Source organism: Cavia porcellus, unplaced genomic scaffold (assembly GCF_034190915.1).
Source record: "Cavia porcellus strain 051 isolate PalLab524CR breed Dunkin Hartley unplaced genomic scaffold, mCavPor4.1 scaffold_16, whole genome shotgun sequence".
Classification (NCBI taxonomy): Eukaryota; Metazoa; Chordata; class Mammalia; order Rodentia; family Caviidae; genus Cavia; species Cavia porcellus.
The window spans coordinates 47,258,794-47,270,865 of NW_026947499.1; the positions used below are offsets into that span (position 1 = coordinate 47,258,794).

The window sequence follows — 12,072 nt, forward strand, 5'->3', positions numbered from 1 at the left end:
ACGCAAATTTGCTCGACTACAATAACCTTTTCACTATGTATATGTGCACATTAGCGTACCATGTTGTGCACTTTAAGTATATGCAATAAGATTTTTAAAAATAAGATTCTGTCCTTGGGGCTGGGCGTTTTGACAGAATCAATGACTATGCACCTCCTTCACGAGTCCTGTGGCTCCAGTGTCAGAGATCTTCGTAAGATGCTTCAAATAGGAAGGAGGTGGAGCACAGTGGTTAAGAGTGCTGTGTGCCTGGATTCCCGAGATGCGCCCTGGGAAAGTCACTTATGTGCATTCTTCCTCGGTTTCCTTTCTGCAGCATGAGGTTTCAATGAGTTGAAATTTATCAGACACTTAGAATAGGCATGGTTTTACTAAGCACTGTGACTGCTGGCTTTTCAAAGTACATAGCTTGATTGATATCAATACATACGAGGGGCCTAAAACATGACCTGGCACTCTGTAAGTGCTATACAATCATTATTATTCAATTTGCACCATTATTTAGGGGTTGGATTCCATGCAGACTCTTTATCTGTTCCTTTCTAAGGTTAGCACATTTTTAGGAATTGGTAATCATAAGCAAGGAAATGGTATACCAATTTTTAGGTATGATAGGCTGCAGCGACGATTTTTCAAAGAACTATACAGAGAAGTTAGCCAAAGTATTAAACCTGGCTGGCACCTGAAAAGAGGCAGACCAAGCATTGGAGTCCAGTGCTACTACTCTCCAACTTTATTGAAAAAACGCCTACACTCATCTGAACCTCAGTTTTCTTCATCTGTGACCTAGGAACAGTCAAAATCCGATCTACAGAATTGGCATAACTCAGTGAGATAGTGGGTTAGTATTTGCATAGCCTGCCTTTATCTCTGATTGGTAAGCAGTAATCACAAGACCAGAATTTTTAGCCAGATGTCCTTCATTTCAATTTTGTCTGTTCAATAACTGTTGTTTCTTCTAGGAGGTAGAGAGAGAAATAGAGACAGAGATAGACATCTCTAAATAGGTATATGGAGGGAGAGGGAGAGAGAGAGAGAGAGAGACAGAGAGAGAGAAAGAGAGGCAGACAGAGAGAGACAGACAGAGAGAGAGAGAGAGAGAGAGAGAGAGAGAGAGAGAGAGAGAGAATTTGTGTGTGACGGTATTTAAGTCACCTGAATGATGTCTGGCATACAGCAGGCACGCAGTAAATGTCGGTGCTCTTCTTCTTCCCCCTGTCACATTCTATCCCACCCCATGGCTGGCACACATAGAAAAACTAGGTGCACTGTTCTGCCTTGGGTTTCACTCAAACCCTACTTTGAGTGGGGGGAAAGAATGAAAAGTCATCATAAAAAAAAGGAAAGCTTATTTGCTAACATATCAAGAAGCTCACTTTAACAACAACAGCTCACATTGTGAAATTCAGAAGTACCAAGCCCAAACTGGTTCACACGTACTATTACATCTCATCATTGTGCAGTCCACCAAAGCAGCCTCAATATACAAAGGAAGGACAATGACTTGCCTAAGCCTGCGGTGGAGAACAGTGCTTCGCTGGAATCTGCACCTACATCCGCCTGAGCGCATCACACAGAGGTCTCTCTATGTTCACACTAAGGCCTGGCACACATTCCTTGAGACTTTTTCTTCCATTCCCGCATCACTTCCTTAGAATTCTAGCTTGGTTGGGGTTGGGTTTGTTATTTATTTATTTTATTTGCCCCAAAGTATTTTCTCTTTGTTTCCAGTAACGGGAAATGTTTCATTAGAAATGGAGTGATGCAGTGGATGAGAAGACAGCAATCACAACTGACAACTCTTAGGGCAGCATTAACCAAAAGCTACAGGCAAGGTCAGTCCTCACTCTGCTCCCACAGCCCTGCAAGGGGGTTCGTTTTTCTGAATATACATTTATGGCCCCACTAATCCATAAATAGCTCTAGATGGAAGGCCGATTCTTACTCCAAAGATACCATTTTTTGTTTTTTGAGGACATAAACACATGCATGCATGCTGAGTATCCCTTATCCAAAAACTAAAATGTCACAAACAAAATCCAAAATGTTTGGAGCACTCCTGTGACCCTTCAAATGGAAAATTCTATACCTGCTTTCATGTGAGAGGTCCAGTAATATGCAGGCACACTAAAAATACTGTATAAAATTACCTTCAAGCTATCTGCATATGGTATATGTGAAACATAAATAAATTTTATGTTTAGTTTTCAGTCTCAGTCCCAAGATTATGTACATGAAAATATTCTAAAAATATTTTAATTCGAAATTTGAAACATTCTTGGTCCAAAGCACATTAGATAAGGGCTACTCAACCTAATATATATATATATATATATGTATATATATATATATGTATATATATATATATATATATATATGCATATATACATACATATAGATATATATGCATATATACATACATATAGATATATATGTATGTACAAGATATTTTACCTATATTATACATATTATATATGTTTTATTTTTATTTATTTAACATTTTATACAGTCTATGATTAAACAGATGGCAACATTTGCAATAAGATAAATATTGTTCAGTGATGCATATTTCTATATACAAAGTGTAACACATTGCCCAAACAATAAAATTCTATCAAGAGTGTGGAAATAAAAGGGGGGGAGAACCATCAATAAAACATCTTCTGTGCTCTCTGGTCTCAAAACATTTGGACAGAAAGAAAACCCATGCCTGCCTCCAAGAGGCTAGTTCACCAGGGGTGATCCGGATCCACTGAAGCATCTTTCAGAGTCACTGCCATGTCTGAAACAGTCCCGAGCTATTGAGTAATGTGAAATATGAGGAATTTCTGTGGAAAAGTCAACATTTCAAAGGGGTCAGAAAATACAAAAACTCCATTCTACTTTAAGTGTGTCTATGGAGGAAGGAAGGACAGTAAAATAAATTAGATTTCTTAAATGAAACTCACTAAGTAACAGTTTATGCAAACAGTAAATGTGAGGACTTCGAGGTGCTTACCAAAGGGAAAGAAAATAAAGTCTTCACATTAACATACACAGCTCTCTTTCACTCCCTCCAAAATCCATTCAGAATCTGCAGGCTGATCTTTCTGACAGTCCCTACCATCCCTAGTAATTTCCCTCCCATATGACTGAGCCTGCTGTTTGTTTCTCAATTCTAGGATGACGATAAAGTCCACGGCTTACTGGAGACCCAATGAAAACTCAGTGCCGTGGCCACAAAACTCGCTGCAATCCACCCAGTTAATAAGTGCTTGGAAGGAGGCAGAGCTGACAGCGATGCGCAGAAAAAGGGCTGCTTGCAAATCTTTGATGGACATGCCCACCTCACACCGGTCCTCGTGCCCCTGACTCTGCTTACAAAACTGCATGCTCCTTCCTTATTTCTTAAAGGGCACCAAAATCACAACCAGGCCTTTCCATCAAGGGGCAGCTCCCCCGAACATAAAAGGTACACACTCATTCAGAAGCGGTGGGAGAGCAGGCAGAAGGAAACAGCAAAAGCTGGTTTAGAAAATGCTCTGTGCACAGTGTATGCTGTGTGCTCTGTGACACACCCACCCCAGAGCACGAAAGCCCTCCATGTGCAAGAACCATAACTGTCCGCCCCACCTGCCCCTGACATGGAATATAGAGATGAAGTGTTCTCATCCAGGCAGATGTCTCTGCAGCTTTTTACAAGAGCTATCTGGAAAACCACACAGATTTTTTTAACTGTCCCATTCCCAAATGCCCTTCCAAAGCATCCTGCCAGCAGCTCTGGGGACAAATTGAATATTTGCAAGGATCTCTGTGGCTTGCTAAGCAGTCTGCTCAGGTTCTTGCCTGCAACCCAAGTTTCAACTCTGCCGGACTTCAGGAACAGCCTGCCCTCTTCTGGTCTCCTTGAGCCCAGGGAAGGGCAGAGGCTGGGTGGGCACAGCTAGAGGAAGACAGACCCTGAGCTCCAGCCAAGATGCGCACACTGCCACTTTGGGATCTAGTAGTTCATAGGGATAGAAGTGGGGAAGTGAGGAGAAGAGCAAGATAAGCAAAGAAAATAAAATGTAAATCCAGAAACAGCAATAGTATCCAGCAAGGAGACAAGTAACTACAAGAGAAGAGTGAAAAAGAGAGAGAAGGGGGATTGGAAAATGCAGAAATTGAGACACTGGGGGGTGGGGTAGGGGTAGGAGGAAGATCAGTGAACTTGCAGATGAGTTTCCAATAAGGAAAACAGCTCCACAGCTGTAACAAGAATTCCAAAAGCAATTCCCAAACGAAGATGGCTTGTTCTCATCCATCTTCTCCATTGCAAACCATCTGCAGCTAAAACGGGACATCAGAGAGTGAGACACTGAACTGAGTATACAGGAGAGATTGAGGATGAAGCTGGATGTTCTGGACATCAGAGACCTAAGAAGAAATCTGCTGGCCTGGCCTCCTTCCTTCACTCTCTCCTCTTGTTTCAACAGGTGGCATCACACCCCAAAGGTATCTCCTGAATCTGGGAAGTGAAGGGCAAAGCTAGTCCCATGTCCTCCTCGACAGGCCCACCCTACGTGTTCCTACACTGAGACAACAGTACTCGCTCCTGACCAGCCCTCTCCCACCCAGCAGGACTCAGAATCTAGAAAGAACTTCTAATAGCATTTCTGCCTATACACATCACTGTGGACTCCAGGAGTTCCAAGGCAGTGCCTCTGAGTACCCTTCTCTATAAGAGGCTGCAGGACCCTGGAAATGTTCCACCCCTCCACCAGCAATCTCAGCCCACCCTCTCCCCACAAATGAGAGAATGTGTCTCCCTGCTACCCACACAGCAAGGTGAAATGCCATCACATCATGTCTCTGGGCTGGTTCAGCCCACAGTCACAAAGCGTCCGCACTCCAGCAAAGAGGGTCAAAGAGGGTCAAGTCAACTGCAAAGAAGTTTAGCAGTTCAGGAAGCACAGGTACAAAGGCAGTCTTCAGTGAGGGTTCCCAAAGTGACAAATGACAAAGACAAGCATTCAGCCCTTCAAGAGTCCATAAATCACCTCCCTGGTGTCTGACACCCTTCAGACTAGGCAAATCCTTGAAGGCAAGGGGCATGGTACAGATGCAGACAGACACACAACTCACCATATCATACAGAACTGAGACCCTGGTGCAGAGCTGGGGACTCTGACCTCCTGCCCCTAGCAAGGCAGCCTGCACGATGAGGAAAGCATCTCCAGAGAAGACGGGGTCTGGGTAGGGAGAGAAGTCAGGAGGTCCCCACCCTGCCAACCAAATCGTTCAGAAGGTCTAGGGAAGCCAGTTTCACACCCCAAGAGGAAACTCCAAACAAGGTGGCCGTGACAGTGTGGATCGACGGACAGCTAGTGGAAAGAAGCAGCCCACAGACAGAAGGGACAGACAGTCCCCTAGAAGGGACCTTGCCCTGAAGCTGGAGATGGGGAAGAGGTAAAGTCAAGAGGACACAGGAGTGGAAGGTTAGAGTGGGAGGAGGTGGAAGCAGGAGGCTAGACATCCAGAGGGAACCGAGACGCTAAGTAAGACTAGGCATCCAAGACAATCTTGATGCAAGAACATGTTAGGAACCCTGGGACACTCATCCCGGACCCCTCTTAGGCCAAAGCAAAGACAGGACTCAGCTCTCTGCGCTTAACTCGGCAAAGACCAAAGAGAAGCTGCCACGAGAGCCACCCTGGATCCGCAGCTGACAATTCGGCACGATCCACGTACTCAGGCAGGCAGCGAGACACTCACACCCACAAGCAGAAAGCAAGTCGGGCACCCAGCAAGAGTGACAGAGAACAAGAATCCAAAGGGGCTTCGGGAACCCCAAAGTGCCTCTTCGGGAGATAACTTCCCCAGACCCTAAGGGGGTAGCCCTCGGACTCTGGACTGGGCAGCGCACTACCCTGAACCTTCCGGGGGCACAGAGGCGCTGTGGGATGGGCAGGCTAGCAGATGCCCGCTGCTCTAAGGCCAGGGGGCGTGGGTTGGGGCTGCAGTCTCCCGTTCTCCCGTCTGCCCAGCGGGGTGCGCGCCGAAAGGGCATCTTACCAGCGACCGGGCAGGTAGTGCCCCGCGGCCGGCAGGCTGCTGCGCCCGGGCTTCTCCGGGGCCGCCTCCCCGAGCCCGCGCCAGGGGCCCCCGTCCTCCTCCTCCTCCTCCACGGCCGCCGCCGCCTCCTCCCCGGACTGCAGCCGGCTCGGCGGGCAGGTCCCGGCGATCGCGGCGCGGGGCCGGGGCCGGGGGTGGCTGCTCAGCTCCGCCGACCGCTGCGCCCCCGCGGCGCTCGCCGGCCCCAGAGTCGAGGCTGCTGAAATTCCACACGACCAGCGTCTGCAGCAGCAGCACGGTGAGCGCCGCGAGCAGCGCCGAGTGCGAGCGCCGGGCCAGCCTCCGGGCGCACGGCGCCGCCACCATCTTCCGAGCCGGCGGGCGGGCGAGGAGCTAGGGGACGCGGGGACCCCGGCGCGCTCCGGCCGCCCCCGCGCTCCCCGCGGCTCCCGCGGCCCCGGCTGCCGCTCGAGCTCCCGCTCGGGCCCCGCCGCCGCCTCGGCTCGCCGCTGCTCCTCCTCCTCCTCCTCCTTCGCAGCTGCCGCCGCCGCCTCCACCGCCGCGGCGCGGAGTTTTCAGACGGGCAGGGACCCGGACGTCACCAGGAGGAGGGGAAGGCGGGAGGCGGGAGCGGCGAGGCCGCGGAGCGGGCGCGGGGGGCGGCGGGGACAGAGGCGGGAGGGAGGGGCGCGGGCCGCGAGGTCCCCAGCCCGCAGCCCCCAGGCTCCAAGGTGGGCGCTGCGGAGGGGCCCGGGACCCGGCTGGGGGCAGAGGGCGGGGCCGGGGGCGGAGCTGAGGGAGGAAGGAGGAGGGGGAAGGGAAGGCGGTGGGATGAATTGGAGCCAAAGACACCCCTGGACAACAGTGGAAGTGGGGTTTACGTGGAGGGGAAGGGGAGAGGGTCTGATTCCTCAGGCAGAGTAAAAGACGCGCCCAGAAAATCAAAGAACCTTAGGGCGAGGGCGGGACCGCTCACATGCAAGGGAGGTCAGGAAGAGGGGGGCCCTGAGAGCCTGCTTTCCAAGTGGGATCTAACTCAAGGCAGAGAGGGGCGCAGGAGGCGCCTCACCTAAGCTCCTCTGCCCGGGACCTGCTGTGGACGGACTGGAAGATAGAGACCAAAGAGCGCTGCTGTTCAGGAGTGGCAAAGCCAAAGGAAGGTCCCAGTTTGTGTGGTCAGGTGTCTGGATGCCTGGCTTGAAGGAGAGGAGGCTTTGAATGAGTTTCAGGGTTAATCTGCGCAGCGCTGTGAGTGACTCCTGAGTCACACGCCCCTGTTTCCCCAGTGCCAATGTACTAAGTACTTTCTGAGTCACTTCTCTGGTCCCCAAGGAATCACAAACTAGGAGACTCCAAATCCAGTTGGCAAGTAAGTGGCAGAGGGAGTTTCTCCACCTCCTCAGGCTGCAAGCTCCAGAGTCTGGCCTGGACCGAGCTGCCCAGCTCTTTGGCTCTTTTCCTGCCTATCCCGCGGTGGCCTAGGTGGCTGCAGAGGGCCCAAGTCCAGGGAACGGTCTAATTTAGTAAAAAAAAGTTCTTTCCCACATAGGCTGGCGTTTATAATGACCTTGACATGCCAAAGCCTCCCTGGCCCTAAGCTTCCTCCTCCCACCAAGAGAGTTTGGACAGAATGATCCCCAGTAACTCGAATTTCATCCCCAGCCCTCTCTGACTCAGCATGTCTGGTCTTTCCCTCCCTTGTCTTCTGGCCCAGCATTTCCCATGCAGCAACACAATGGTAAGCATACAGGTCCGTGTCAGTGTTGCATCCAAACTTAGCCCTATGGGACTACAGCAGCGGATCAGATCCTATTTGTGACTTGGAGCCAATATTCTGCATCTTGTACACTGTGCTTCTTCATCCTACTTTCTAAAAGACAGAAACTGCAGTTTATTGTGACTAAATCTGAGGGTGAGTGGGCAGTGGCAAAAGAAGCAGCCTTCCATCCACTCAACAAGTGTCCATGAGTACATACCGAGTATCAGAGACCAGACCAGGGACAGGATACCAAGGTAAGGAACACTTAAATCTTACCTTCATCAGGCTGTGTGACTCAGGGGAGCCAGATGCAAACACAGGTTGTTAGAAGGTAGTGGCATCTAGTTCCCTATTGAGAAGTGCAGAAAGCACTACAGTTTCACAGAAGTGGGGACCAGAGCCTTTGCACTGAGTTACAGCCTTAACTCTTTTTTATTATGTAATTTGAGACAGGGTCATGCTAAGTCACTAAGTTGCCTAGGAAGACTCCAACTTGGGATCGTCCAGCCTCAGTCTCCCAGACCCCTGGGATTACAGGCATGTATCACCATGCTCAGTTAAAAATGCTTTCTAGACCCAAGGATTTAGCCAGTCTATCTCCATGATGTAGGGGTAAAAAGTGCCAGCTCTTAAAGATTCTAAACCCCAGACTGGAGTCAGCCTTAGGAACATCTACAGCCTAACTAGTTACATGGTCAGACTCAGAGACCTTACCTTACCCAACAATGAGCCAATTTTCTAGGCAAATTTCTAGGGCCACTACTCCCCTGGCATCTGTTCATCAATTAGAAATATTGTGACCTCAAATAAGATGCATATTCTGTCTTAAAAATAGACTTTAGCGGATCATGTAGCTGAACATTTCAGTGTAAAGATTTCAGATGAGGCTTGATCCAGTAAGTCAGAGCTATCAACTAGAAATTCTTCTCTTTCCATCTCTCCTGTCTGCTGCCCCTTGTACCTACACCATTTGGGGGCATCACAAGATGCCTGAACTCAATTGCTGAATGGCTGGTATTTTTTTTTCCATTTGTAGCCCAAAAGAAAAAATATCAATATTTTCCTTAATTCTCCATAAAGTTTCAAAGATTCTCTGGGATCAAAACATCTTTAGGTCTTAGGGCATTCCTAAACCAATCACTTTGGCCAGAAAGGTAGAATGTGCTGTGTAGCTTGGCTAAGTTCACACTGGGGGAGGCCACAGTCCATGCAACCACTTGAGTGCTCTATAGGGACCACTGCCCAATGGGAAGAAGAGGCAGCTACAGGGTTGCAGATGCCCCCCAGCTCATGAACTTGCATGCCCTTAGGTGTGTTAACTCCTCTCCTGGGACTTCAGTTTCTTTAGTGCTAAATAAGTGGCTGGAGGAGGTATTCCCAAGAACCATATGTGACCTCTCCCTCTATGTCTAACCAGAGCTGCCAGTCCCATTGTCCTGCCCCTGGCCCACCTTTGCTTGGAGTTTCTGCGCCTTTCCTCACTAAGCAGGAAAGATGTAACCTCCACATGACTCATTTAACTTGAGTCCTTCGGGGCTGTGGCTGTGATTCCACTCCCTCAGGGACCCTGGGCTTCAGGAGTGAGGTTAAGGATCCGGAGCTTCAAGTCCCTGGAGAAAGAGCAATGTTTGTTTATCTTGACTCATAAAAATCCATGAAAGAAAGAGGTTTAAAAGCTCTGCAAAGGTTATGGACGCTATAAACAGCTTATGTGAGGTTTGTCAGATGAAAAAACACCCAAGATAGATGATAAGGAGGGTGAGATCCAGAGGTCAACTGGGATCATCTTCCTGACCCTAGATGAATGGCACTTTAAATATCTCCCAAGTGGGGAGTGGAGTGAAGATAGGACTGAACAGCACATGGCTTAGGGTCAAGGAGGGGTCCCCTGGGTGGGTCTAGGAGGTCTATCTCCATAAAAGAGGATACAGTTAGTTTGGGGAGAGCTGGAATCCCTGGAAACAGCAGATGGTGGGGTATCCCAAATTTGCAGAAGCAACCTCTCAGTATTCCAGCCTTTAATGGGTACAAAATGAGGCCCACTGGTTTGCTGTGTAGACAGAACAGGAAGTACCTCCTGAGACTCTGGCAGCTGCCCTGGCCTCAGCAGCAAGATTCTTTAGGATTTTTAAAGCTCATACATGCAGTTATTCAACAAAGATATATGGGACCCTATTATGTGCCATGCAGCATGCTGAGCAAGCAAAATACAGGGATGAAAAATATTCTCAGAAGAACCTTTCTTTGTAGATTTGATTCCTATGCTCACTTGATGGGGAGCCAGAGCTGTAAAGAAGGTCCAGCTGATCTGTGGAATCCCCTCCGCAACCCCAAATCTTGCCTGGTGAACAAGTGATTTTGCCCAGTGTTAAGCTTTGAGCTGTTACTACAGGGAACTCAGAAAAATAAAACGGTGCTTGCCCTTGAGGAGCTGACCAGTGGGTCAAGGGACAAGACTGGGACATGGACAGCAGTGGTGGGCCAGTGTGCTAAGGAGTAAGAGCTACACCATCAGTCTTTATTCAGTTCTGTGGCTTTCCCGGGGAGAATTGTAGCCTCACTTGACCTTCGTTTCTTCATTTATAAAATGAGGTTAAAAAATCAAGACTTCATCCCATTCCTTGGAAGGATTCAGTGATATGACCCAGGTAAATTGTTTTCCACTGAAACTTGCATATAGTAAGCACTCAGTAAGTGTCAGAAGTTATTCATTTTATTATTCACAGTGGGGCATTTATCAGTGATGAGTGTCCAGAAGTATCAGAGCAATGAATAAAGGCCTTTTGGAGGGAAAAACACTGACCATAGACCTTGTCTTGGGGAGAGATTGCAGGTGTTCCCCAGGCTGAGGCCCGAGTTACTCTCTGTAGTGCATGGCACTCTGCAGTGCAGGTTGGCTGTGAACACTAATTCTAGAGTGCAGGGCAGGTAGAAGGAGCAGGAAGCTTTTTGACAAGGAACCCAATTCACCAGGTGTTCAGAAGCCACAGACAGACGGCATCTTAGTTCCTTTTTCCACATGTGATTTTTTAAGCAGTTTGTTCAACATCTCAGAACCTGTGTTTCTCCACTGGGAAAGGTACAGGAACATAGTGTCTCTCTCAATTCTGCTGTGGAGGGGCAGGGTATTGTAGATAACAGGGCGTCATCTATTTTATGTATGTGAGGGCATTGACTAGCAGCAGTATGAAAGTATCTGCCTGGTCTCAGGCTGCTCTGTGAAGAAATGATTGTGGCCTGGCTTGGGGCCACAGTTCTTGTAATCTCAGCAGAGTGGAGGGCTGGGGTAGGAGGGCCACAGATTTGAGCCACCTGAAGAAATAGATCGCTACAAAGACCCTAGGTTCAATTCCCAGTCTGAAAAGAAAAGAGAGAAGGAAGGGAGGGAGGAAAGGAGGGAGGGAGCTAGTAAGAGAAGGACAGAGGAAGGAGGAGGAAGGGAAGAAAGACAGGTAGACACCCCTCCCCTGAGGCCCTGCCGCCCTGGGGTGCTGGGACCCTAGGGCTCCAGGACCACCCAAGAACTAGAGCTTGACATACATCTTTGTGAATTTAAATAAACTTCAGACTAAGAGTAAATTTAGTGAAATTTTTTTTTTTTTTTTCATCTCAATCATGTGTTTGTTTCTGGTTGGTTTATTGGAGTCTGTTTTCACCCAAACTTAGCCTATTTCCCTGACTTTGTACTTAAAAGACCTTTATGAAACTCCCCCTTCAGTTTCACTTCTGCCTAAAGACAAATTTTAGACAGGTGGCTCACCTGTTTCTGAGCATCTGCCTGAGCGTCGTGCTCAGAACCCTTTACGCCCCCCACCCCAGGAATCTTGGGCAGCAACAAGTGCCTGCAAGCTCCCAGACTGCAAGGCATGCCAAGGTCGGAGGGGCCAGGATGCCGAAGGTCCCGGCAGTCCCTGCTGGTACACCAGCTGTGGTCAGGCATCACCTGTTTCCCACCCCCACTCACGCAAGGGAAGGAAGTGGCCTCTGATGGCCCACAGGTGTAGACAACCGCCAGACGCCCTGCTGGTTCTGCAGAACGCAGGCACTCAGGCGAGTCACCTACCCAGTGGATCAGCAGAGGGAGCTCTAGGTATCAAATAACTTTCCTCTGACCGCAGTTTCCTTATAAAAGAGCTGCAGAGTGAGGAAAAGCAGGGGTCCTAGGCAAAGCCATTCGGTGTGCCAAAGGAAATCTCACCTACACTGAGGAGATGGGGTGGTAGAGGGCGCTGGAGAGAAGAGGCGCGGGGCGGGGGGGGGGGGGGGACCCCAGATGCAAA

The 12,072-nt window shown here is 49.0% G+C and overlaps 1 protein-coding gene across 1 annotated transcript in view; it reads right to left on the reverse strand.

Annotated features, from left to right (window-relative positions):
* The window catches only part of Xylt1 (xylosyltransferase 1), a 296,748-nt gene extending 289,989 nt beyond the window's left edge, over positions 1 to 6,759 (reverse strand). Inside the window, exon 1 of the mRNA XM_003478182.5 lies at positions 6,034 to 6,759. Within this exon, the coding sequence (XP_003478230.5) occupies positions 6,034 to 6,399 (366 nt within the window). The 5' untranslated portion in view covers positions 6,400 to 6,759. The remainder of the gene's footprint in view (positions 1 to 6,033) is intronic.
* Positions 6,760 to 12,072: the final 5,313 nt, after the last annotated feature.